The sequence below is a fragment of the Vigna angularis genome, chromosome 6, assembly GCF_016808095.1.
Source record: "Vigna angularis cultivar LongXiaoDou No.4 chromosome 6, ASM1680809v1, whole genome shotgun sequence".
Lineage (NCBI taxonomy): Eukaryota > Viridiplantae > Streptophyta > Magnoliopsida > Fabales > Fabaceae > Vigna > Vigna angularis.
This window is the reverse complement of record NC_068975.1, coordinates 23,797,069-23,808,933: the sequence shown is the minus strand read 5'-3', so window position 1 is coordinate 23,808,933 and position 11,865 is coordinate 23,797,069. Positions and strand designations below refer to the sequence as shown.

Sequence of the window (11,865 nt, the reverse complement as noted above, 5' to 3'; positions counted from 1 at the left end):
CATTTGTGACTTGTTAGGATCATAAAACTGGCCTAAAACCTGTTAGAAATGGTAAAATCGAAATTGGGTCTTTAAGTTGTAGGAATTGGAGGTCTTAGAAGTTGGTTAAGAGGCCTAGAAATGGTAAGGGCTGGTGTGAGTGTGTGATTCTGCAAAATTTACGTTCTTCAGAATTTGCATTCTACAGATGATGCAGAGTCGCTATGCGAGTTGTCTCGCATAGCGAGACCCTATAGAGGGTGCTCACTGTCTGAGTCATTCGCTATGCGAGCTGGTGCGCTGTGCGAATGACCAGAGGGTGCTGCTCTCTGTTTGTGGATTCGCCTGGCGAATCCTGTTGCTATGCGACTGGTGGTGGTCTGGAACCACTGTCCTTTTAATTCGAAGAGCGAGATGGACGCAAAGCGACCTGGGTGCACTTTGCGAGAGGTTGAAAGTTTGATACATGCTGCGAGTTAATTCGCATAGCGAATTAGGGGGTGCGCTGTGCGAGACCATCCTATCTCGCCTTGCGAATATGGTGCACTCTGCGAATCCTTTTAGTCCAGTCTTCTCTTTTGCTCTCTTTTCGATTGAATCAAGTGTATGGAATGTCTGCAATGCATAGTATGATGTGGTAATGTGATTATATTGAAAGTATGCGAGTGTATGAAACATTGTTTAGTGATTGAAAGTATGTGGTTTTAAAAGTATGGTTGATGGACGTAATTCCATGGATCTCTAAGAAGGTTACACGGTGGTGCCTTATGTTATTGGACGTAATTCCATGGATCTTAAAGGGAGGTTACATGGTGGTGCCCTATATTATTGGACGTAATTCCATTATCTTCAACGAAAAGATTCATGGTGGTGCCCTTAGTGTTTAGAATGATTTGCATGGTAGCTCAGTTTTGGGGGTTATCCTGAAACTACAATGGTTGATCATTCTTAGGTAGAGAGGATTGAATCATGTCGTAAGTAGTAGCAGGAGGTCCTAGTCTTGGGTGCTTCCAATATGGCCCAAGGTGAGTGATAACGGACTAACCTCGTGAGTGTGGTAGGGTGAAACCCATTGGCAATGGCTTTACAAAGCAGTAGAGGCCACCACGAGTGCATGACCCGCCATAGCTCGACAATCATTCTAAGTCCGGACGAGTCAAGTTTAAGTGCAACAAATCATGTTTGTATAGTCTAATATATATGTCCTTATTTGAATATTGTGTGTGAATGTCATAACATGATTTTTATATCTAACTCACCCTTGCTTCTGTGTTTGTGTTTTGCTTGGGTATGCTTTTCTTTTGCATCCACTTGGATGTGAGCAGAGATGGATGAGGTGCCTCTGGAGCAGGCTTTGGAGGAAGACAATGTTGCTGCTTAGTTCCGTTAGAACTCTTAGTTTCCTTATTATTTTGAAATACTCTAGCATGTTTAAGTTTTAAATTATGACTCAATTTGAGATAACTATAAGCTTAACAACTTTATTTACAGTCTACTCTAACTGTTCTCTTTTATTAAAATGTAGACTTACTATATTATATGCTTCTATATAATCTAGAATGTTACAATCTGCACTTCAATAGCAAACACAGTAAAGATAACCTCGATTTGCAATGATAATTCTGGGAATATATAATACAGTCAAGATAACCTAGATTTTGGCTTTTGGCACATGGGACCTTGCCTTCGATTTAAAGTGTTTTTGAAAAGGATTAAGCACAATTAGTGCCATATGTCATTGAATAATAGCATGTCACCAATAATAAGCAAAGCATTTGCAACTAATACATGGTGGAAGGTTCAACCACCAACCTTGGTACAACACACCATAAAAGCTAATGGTTGTAGTTCAAGAGTCCAGGGCCATGTAAACTGCACAGTACAGTCATATATTCCTAACAAAAACTAATATAAGAACTTACTAATCATTGATGAACTTGTCTAAAAAAAAACTTCAAAAGTGATTATGTTGTCAGATGCTAATAGACAAAGTTCTAATCCATTATGTGCAGACAATAAAAAGAGACAAAGGTCCTTGGAAGTATCATGAAAAGAGGAAGTTTCGTGAAAAGAGGAAGTTTCCTCCAGACAATACTTTTAGGCCAGCACCACCCTCTCACTATTGAGTTTTCCATTTCTTTGAATTATGAGCAGATACAAACTATTTTTGTCTATCACAACCAAACATGGATTGAGATATTCTGCAGTTACACTTTTTACCTGCACAACTCTTCACCTTTCAAATGATTTGGTTTTGTATAAAATTGAAATACGAAAGTTCCTTCTGCAAATTAATTACCATCAGATTTAGAACTGCTCCTCATGCAATTCAATTATCAACTGTGGGGATCTAATTTCACCAGTATCTTCTGACACAAATGTGCTTGATCCTCAGGTGACACTCATGGATTTGAGCATTCATAGATAATTTGGAGTAACAATACTGGCTTGAGTGGATTGGCTCCACAAAATGTTGGTATCAGGGGGTTTAGTTCCTCTAGAGTAAAAGTAAGGTTATTAATCTCCTGAGACATATTTCGATTCTACTATGGTTTGAACTAACACTGGAAAAAAGTTTCTAAGGTTCATATTGTACAGAAAATTTGAGAAACGGTGTACAACTTTGCAAAAAATTTGAGACGAGATATGCTACAACAAGATGAAACAACTAAAAATGAGGAATAAGTGTTACAGAGAGGTCAAAGCATCGTGAAATGCAAGATATGCAAAAGCAAAATTTGGAAAAAATAAAAAAGAAAGAACTGGGATTGCCATGAAATGCAGTAAGCATGAAATCTCAAAACAGGCTATGACTGTGATTGTTGTTGCTGCTGATCATCTGTCTGTTGCAGTTCTTGCTCTGACGGTTGTGATTGCAGTTGTTGGTCACTTTGCCAGACCCAAACAATGTCCTGAAGAGCAGGCCTGATATCCTCTTTCAATATTTTCTGATACTCCAATGTGTCTCCATTTGATTTTTTTACCTCCACCAAATGGAAACAAGGTGTAACTTCAAAGATCTCTGCATCAATGGTTAAAACCCCCTTCCTACCTTCCTCCAAGCCCTCTAATTTCAACAAACCCGCAGCCTTTTTCTTTATTTTCATCCTCAGTTGCTTAGCAATGTCTTCCAGCTTGGAGATGATGACATTTGCAGGTAACCTTGAACTAAATCTTGCTTCCTTTATCCGGAAACTGTCATCAAAGAATCTAGAAAGATCAAAACCCGGAGAACGGGAGATAATATCAAAGGCATTTATACTTAAGGGAGCAACTGACTCTCCGTTTGCTTCTGCTGCTAAACCATCACAGCAATCAGTTTGATCAGGAAGAACAGTACCTGAAGAAGAGACAGTATTGTTTTCCACTACAGGTCTTTTGTTTTTAACGTTAGGTTCTTTCTTAAACCAACAATGTTCCCTAATGATAGATATGGGAATCCTAGTGTCAGGATTTGGATCCAACATCATGCCCAATAGCTTGCATACATCAGGTGGGAACCAATTAGGGCATTTTAATTCTGCTTTGCTTATCTTCCTATACATCTCTATCAAATTTGGGTCATGAAAAGGGAGATAACCTGCTAACAAGACAAACAGAACTATTCCACAAGACCATATATCAGCTTTTGTGCCATCATATCCCTTCCTTTTAATGACTTCAGGAGCAACATAAGCAGGTGTGCCACAAGGGGTATGTAGTAAACCATCTTGCCTCTTGGATTCAACAAGAGCACTTAATCCGAAATCAGAGACCTTTAGATTTCCATTTTCATCCAATAGAATGTTCTCAGGCTTTATGTCTCTGTGGAACACACCTCTACTGTGACAATAATCCACAGCATTAATTAGCTGCTTAAAATACTTGTGTGCCACATCTTCCTTCAGTTTTCCTTTGGCCACCTTGTTGAAGAGCTCACCACCTTTGGCATACTCCATAACAAAATAAATCTTACTCTTGTTAGCCATAACCTCAAACAGCTGAATAATATTGGGGTGTCTAGTCAATCTCATAACAGATATTTCACGCCTGATTTGTTCAACTTGCCCCGTTCTCATAATCTTATCTTTGTCAATCATTTTAATAGCCACACTCTGGTTAGTTATTGCACTTCTACCATAGTAAACTTTTCCAAAGGTTCCCTGACCGAGTAATCTTCCTAACTCATATCTTTGCATTAAGATATTTGGTTTACTCTCCATACGAACTTTTACACAACTTCCCCAGCCCACTTAAACTCTATATCATTTGCTATTATGAAGTGTATGTTTAACTAAAACTATATACACATGGCAGAAAGTTGTCTCAACCGTCTTCACACGGATCAAGTATCAGCAGAACAGGCACTGAAAAAAAACTTGTGTGCCTATTGTCCTTCAAGGAATAGCTAATGAATGAGCTACAAACTTGTGGTCCACTCTTAGCAAGCATGAAGTGGGGCATTAAGAGCAAGGGCATCACCTTATGAATCTCAGCCACATATCTGCAATCAACAAGACACATCTTTTTGGCATGCCCAGTGTCTCTGTCAACCACAACAGACAATATGTGCCGGAAACCGTGAATCGATGAACTTCAGCATCAAACTTGAATTTTCGGCAGATGAGCATTTATTAGAGGAACCTGAGAAACAAAACAGGAACAAATCTCAGTTAAATAACTCTCAAGATCTACATAGAAACAAAAGGGGAAACAAATATTAAGATGATGAACACAGATCAAATGCTGATCTTGAAACACAGAAGATGAATTGGTAAAAATGGTCACCACATGCTTATTAATCAGTTTCCAGGTAAATATAAATAATAAAGAAGATACCTGTTTTGAAGTTAAATTTGAAAATAAATGGAAAGGAACAGAAAGTAAACCCACTGAATTTTTACAGATATGATCTTTAAATGATTGCATAAATGGAAATTGAATCAAAGAAACAATCTGTACTACCGAATAAATTTGGAAACTTTATCACTCTTTCTTTCAACAAGAATCCAAAAGGGTGCAGAGGGCAGAGATGAAAGTGTGGCAGACAAATAAGAACCTGAGAATCTTAGTTACAGTGTCAGTGTATGATGATTGTTTGCAGGAAATACCATGACTAAATTTTTCTTTGCTGTAAGACAAAGCTTTTATGATTAGTCTGGAAGTGGGAAGAACCGACCCAAATTCATACATACAGCGATTGGCGATGGTATCATCTCGATGATTCAGGAACATGTTCAACTTGTACACATAAATTGAAACAGAAAATTTTTCCAGATTTAAAAAATTAAAACAGAAAAATAATGGACTACCTTGAGGATCAGGACTAGCACATGTTGGTACACATTGAAGATGCAACACAAAACGAGGAACAGATGTCTCTGTTTGTAGGTTTATGTTTATAATATATATATATATATATATATATATGTATGTATATATGTATATATATATATATATATATATATGTATATATGTATGTATATATATGAAGATTTGCACGAAGGAAATCAAAGTGAATTGATTGATAAATGAATTATTTGATTAATTATTATAGTAAAAGTTTGACTCAGTTAAAACAAATCTAAAACATTTTTCACTTTAATTGTTTATCTAATAAGTTCCAAATTTAGGAAGAAGTTTCACACTTTAAAAAATCTTTAATTGTGAGTTATTTTTATGAACTCGATTAATAATGGATAAAACATTTAATGTCTTATATTTAATCTCTTTAAGAATCTAATTTTGTCTTCTATAAAAAATACATATTAAAATTAAAAATTATAAGTAAAATTATTTTTCTCCAATGTTATATATATATATATATATATATATATATATATATATATATTATCATAACAATGAAGAGAATAAACGAATTATAAAAAAAAGATACATTTCTTTAATGTTAGAAAATAAGTTTAAAAGACATGAATTTAAGAAGAATCATTATTATCAACAAAATTAACTAGAATCCGTTAATTAGTTTTTATTAAAATTAATTTTAAACTCATGCCTAGATGTTTGTTTGTATGTTTATTAAAAGATATTTAAAGATTTATGAAAGTAATAATAAATATTTTAGTTTATATTTAAGTTTTAAATAGAATCAACTTGAAAAATGATTTATAGGTTTAAAAGGTTAATATATACATATAAAAATATAAACAATAGAGTATGTAAAAATAAAAAGGATAAAAAATGTGCAAAAATAAAATAGACTTTTTAAACATATAAAAGATAAATAAAATTATGTAGAGTAAACTCGTTAAAAATACAAATTAATGCATAAACATATTTGTCTAATGTCTATTGTAGACTTATCTAATTAATGCATTACCAAATTTGTGTAATATGTGTTATTATACTCTTATAATCATTATATGGACACATTCATCTAATGTGTTTTGTTAAACTTGTCTAATCAATATATGAACAAACTTGTCTAGTATATATTGCAAGAATCGTATAATTAGAGAATGGATAAAGTGGGCTAATATGTATATATAATAGATTCGTCTAACATGTGTGTGAACAGATTCTCTTAACATATATTGCTAAACTCGTATGATTACTATAGGAACAAACTTATCTAATATATGTTGTAAGACTTGTTTCATCAGTTATGAACATACTTGTCGAACATGTATTCTTAGAGTCATCTATCCAATTTATGAAATGACTCATTTAATGTTTTTTTGCTATATTGATCTAATTAGTAAGCGGACAAACTCGTCCAATGTATATTGTTGGACTTGTTTAATGTTTTTCGTTATACTCATCTAATCAATGTGTGAAATCAATGTATTTTTATACTTGCCTAACCAATGTATGGAATGACTCATCTAATATATTTTTTTTATACTCATAATTAATGATGGATATACTTTATAGTGTGTATTGCTAGACTCGTCTATTGATTTGTTGCTATACTTGTCTAACTAATGTATGTATAAACTCATATAATGCATATATTGTTGGACTCATCTAATGTTTTTTGTTATATTTGTCTAGTGTGTTAGTAAATTTGTTTAATCAATGCATGCCAGATATATATTTGTAGACTCTACTAATGACAATATAAATATTAGTAGCATATTTTAAAACAATTACTTTGATAGTTTTTACTTTTTGTTTTAGTCTTACTAAAGTCTTATTGTCTACATTTTCAAGATGAAAATAATAAAATGTTAATTCAAAGAATATAAAACAAAATTTAAAATATTAAAAGTATGATTCTTTTTAATTATAAATATGAAATTTAAACCTTTGAAATGAAATCTTGTAACATCCCAAAAATACAGTATAAACCATACCATAGAATATTTACATATTAACAATATTACAGTTCAGTTCTGAAAGCAAAGGGGTACGTTCATGGCCGAACGGCCTTACAAAAATACTACAAAATTTAAGATTTACAAAGCTAACTACTATACCGAACGGTTCCCAACACTACGCTTATACCGATCGGTTACACAAAATAGAACCATCCCTAACGATCGAATGGTCCTATGGTTCAACTTTCACTTCCACTTCTACCAGAGCCTCTTTCAGCAACTCTTCTCCTTCTGCTCACATTCACAGGATGATCATTGCGACAGGAAAAGACGACCGAACGGGCAATACAGACAAGACAGGAAATAGGGTAAGCTTATGTAATTTAATTAATTCAAAAAATATATATTTCACATAAATCTAATATACATCAACAAGTCAATCATGCAATCATCCAATCATACATTTCCAACCATAATTATACGTCAATACATACAATGACCGACCACTTTACTCTGACTGTCCGGACTGTATGAATTATGTGTAGCTACGACGTTTTTGCACCCGGGTGATGTAATAGCTGGGATGCCCTCAACAGCTGCCACCTGAGGTTAGTCCGTTCCGTCCAAGTTCACCTTATGGACTAGGACCTCCTGCCATTCTCACACATGACTTACTCCTCTCTACTTGAGAATAAGTAATCACAGAATATCAGGATAAACGCTAGCTAAGCTTTGTCCACATTCATACTCTACCATTCAATAACCAATCATGAGATATTCCTTCTTGGAATACTCTTTCATTTCCATACTGTTCCATTCATATACCATAATACAATCAAACCGAACCAATAGAAACAGATCCCATCTGAAGCCAAAACTGAACAATAACATCCATCCCAGAGACAACACCGCACGATTCGAATGCTTTCTATACTAACACAACTGAATACTTAGTGTAAGACCGAGCGATCTTCCACTTATACACCGTATAGGACCGAACGGTCCATTCTAGATAAGACTCATCATAAGCCAAACACTCTTGATAGTATTTGGATGTTTACTTGTTACTCAACCGTTACTACAGAACGTTATTTTACTAGACAGAACTTCTAAGAATGTATTGATACTAAAGATTACATATATATTAAACTTAACTAAAAGTCATGATAACTATTGATGAAACCTAAGAACTTAAACTGAACCCTACAAGCTTAAACCGAATACTATTGACTTGGACCGAACACTCTTAGTTCAAATATAGTACCCAATGGAGTATAATATAAATACCGAGCGCTTGGTTAAAGACCAACCACTATTGAGACCAAGCGTTTGGTTCAAGACCGAGCACTACTGAACTTATATCAAAATGAAGGAATATATATATACAATTACACAACACTTATTTTCAATGAAGGATAAAATAACATCTACGACTTTAAGTATTATAAAATACATTAACTAACTGATTAGGAAACTTAAAAGGGGAAACTATACTCAGACCGAACGCTTACTTACAAGTATACTAAGAGGAAACTGATCAGTCATTAACTGAAATTCTCCACAGAAGAAGAATCCAGTCCAGACCGAACACCCAAGGATAGACCGAACGGTCAATAATGACTCTCGGTAACAACACAAAATTACGCAGACTACTACAAACTTAAAAATCAAACCCTACACCTACCAAATTCACATTATTCATAAATCATCCTCTCATATAAACAAACATGCAATAACGCCAATACTTCATATTCCTCAAATAAACAAACAAACATACAACCATTCATAATAAAGAACCATAATCAAATTATATAAGCTTCTCTTACCTCTAAACGTAGTCGAACGCTCACAGATGCAGTATATGGCTCACCACAACCAGGAATCTTAGAATTCTACGGTCACTATTTATGAAACTAAACCAAACAAAAGACCAGAAATGCTCAAAATAAGATGATAAACTCATGCAACCAGAATCTAGGTTTGCATGTGACAGAAAACGAACGGTTTAAGAAGAGAAGAACTCACCAACTTAAACCACAACTTGATCGGTGCAAAGTGTAGCTCTTGGCACCAGGAATACTCAGGCGTTGCCTAAATGATGATCGAAAGAAGAAAAGGATGAGAATTCTTAGAGAGAAGATGGAGAAATCTAGAGAGAAGGAGGAGAAAATGGGGTTCAGCAGTTTGGAGAAGAAGAGTGCATGTAGAAAGTGGGATCGAATTTCAAAAGTTAGCTTTTATACTTCCTACACAAACCGATCGATCCATTCTCCTGCAGCCACCTGTCTTCCACTTTTTGAAATTCTGAATCCTTTCATTGACACTTGGCTTCCACTAAATTGGAATTTTTAAGGGTTTTGACAAATCTTAAGTATAAAATTTTAATTAATTTTGTTACAAATTATTTAAAACATTATACCCATTACTATGTAAAAATGATTAATGTTAGGTTTTTTATTAAATAATATCACTTTAAAATATACTCATGATAAAATAAAATAAAATTGTAAAAGAAATTTAATACTTTAAATATATGTTATTCTATAACAATTTATCAAATGATCAAATAATTAGAATTTATGAAAGAAAAAAATTAAAAATGAAAAAAATAGCATAGAAAAAAAGAATTAATAACTTAAATGTAATTTATTCTTTAGTGATACACATATATTGAAAATACATTGAGAATTTTTTTTTAATAATAACTAAAATGTATGATGTATTTATTTATTTTAAGAATAACTATTTCTTTTAAATAACTTTCACTTTATTTTATTTATTTTAAATATTTATCCACTTTTGAGTCTTATCTAATTTTGTCCTTAACATACAAGAAAATGAATAGAAAAAAAATATTTAATTTATGTTTGATCTCGTTTTAATATAAAATTATTGGACATGATTAAAACAAATACTAAATAATTATATTTATGTTTATACAGTAAATCAGTTTAAAAACCAATGAAATAGATAAAATAAAAAATAAAAATAAAATAAATAATAATAATACTTTAAATTTAATTTATTTGTAATAATTTATTAAATGAACAAGTAATTAGAAATTATAACAAGATAAAATATAAAAAAAATATAGTATAGAAAACTAATTAATATTTTTAATAGAAGTTACTCTTTAATAATAAATATATTGAAAATATGTTAAAATTTAATGATGATTATAATGTGTCTAAAGACACACGAGAAAAATAAACATTTATTTATTTATTTTAAAAATCAACTAAATTTTTAAACAATTTTTAAGAATGCATAATTGTGGTTTTGAATATTGATATGACGATTTTAAATTTGAAAAACCAATAATTTTATTTAGAAACTAAAATTATAATTTATTAGATATTAAATCATAAATTTGAAATATAATTTTAAGAACAAAATTATAATTTATTAGATATTAAATCAGTATAAAAACCAATCAAATACATTAAAAAAATAAGTATTTACAGAGACCATATTTTATATATGACCGTGTAAATAATTTGTATTATTAATAAGTATATATTATTTTTTTAAATAATATTATGTTGTTAGAATTGAAATAAAATATATTTTAATAAATTTTATTTTATTAAATAATAAAATAATTAAAAACCATAAAAAAATAAATTAAAAATGAAAAAATAGTATACAAAATCAATATTTTAATTATAAAACATTCTTTAATAACTTATTAAATGTCTATTATTAAAAATTATAAAAGAAAAAAATTAAAAATGAAAAAAGTAGTATAGTAATATATTTTCAGGACAAATGATTTTAAAATTAAAATATATAAATAAAAAAGTAAAATATCTTTTACGTCCATGTGACAACAGAATAAATACAAATAAAAAAGAAAAATAAAAATGTCAAATGATTAAAAATCTAACTTTTTATATATTTGTCAATAAAATAAATATAAATAATAAAATAAATTTTCTAAAATCTTCTTTTATTATATTATAATAGATAATATATATATATATATATATTATAATATACTTTTATTATTAATAAATATATATTATTTTCTAAAATGATATTATTTTAAGAAATAAAAGTCAAAATATATTTTTTAAATTTAATTTTAGTGATCTAGTAATTAAGAATCATAAAAGAATAAATTAAAAATGAAAAAAAGTATAAAAAATTATTATTTGAAATATAATTTATTCATTAATAATTTATTGAATCGTGAATTAAATAAAAACTATAAAAAATTAAATTAAGAATGAAAAATATAATATATAATATTGTTTTTATTTTAAGATAAATAAATTTAAATATAAAATAAATAGATAAAGAAAGGTAAAATAACTTTTATGTAATGCGATAGAAAAATAAATATAAATAAAAACAATTAACCACGTTAAATAACTAAAAAGCTAACTTTTGAAACAAAATAAATATAATTAGAAAATTAACAATGTTAAGTGGCCAAGAAATCAACGTTGAATACCCTTATCAACAAAATAAATATGAATAATAAAATAAATTTTCTTAGTATTACTAGTATTATTATTTAATTTTAGTTTTTACTTATATTATTATTATTAGTATTATTTTTTGAATTATTAGTATTAGCATTATTATTAATATTACCGGTATTGCTTTTAGTATTGGGATTAAA

At 30.4% G+C, this 11,865-nt stretch overlaps 1 protein-coding gene across 4 annotated transcripts; it reads right to left on the bottom strand.

The window, feature by feature from the left end:
- Positions 1–2,569: 2,569 nt before the first annotated feature.
- LOC108341090 (CBL-interacting serine/threonine-protein kinase 10) lies at positions 2,570–5,396 on the bottom strand. 4 transcript variants are annotated; one of them, XM_017578711.2, is made up of 2 exons: positions 5,271–5,396; positions 2,570–4,602 (listed from the first exon to the last, which is right to left on the bottom strand). In XM_017578711.2, exon 2 carries the CDS (start codon positions 4,179–4,181, stop codon positions 2,787–2,789), a length of 1,395 nt encoding a protein of 464 aa, XP_017434200.1. In that variant the 5' UTR covers positions 4,182–4,602; positions 5,271–5,396; the 3' UTR covers positions 2,570–2,786. The 4 variants fall into 4 exon arrangements, with proteins under 4 accessions (XP_017434200.1, XP_052735068.1, XP_017434199.1 ...); XM_052879108.1 differs by lacking the exon at positions 5,271–5,396 and adding an exon at positions 5,070–5,220; XM_017578710.2 differs by lacking the exon at positions 5,271–5,396 and adding an exon at positions 4,924–5,189.
- Between the last annotated feature and the right edge of the window lie 6,469 nt (positions 5,397–11,865).

Bases quoted from the DNA above. Each gene is read 5' to 3' on its own strand.
- LOC108341090 (XM_017578711.2), bottom strand. From the start codon at position 4,181: ATGGAGAGTAAACCAAATATCTTAATGCAAAGATATGAGTTAGGAAGA.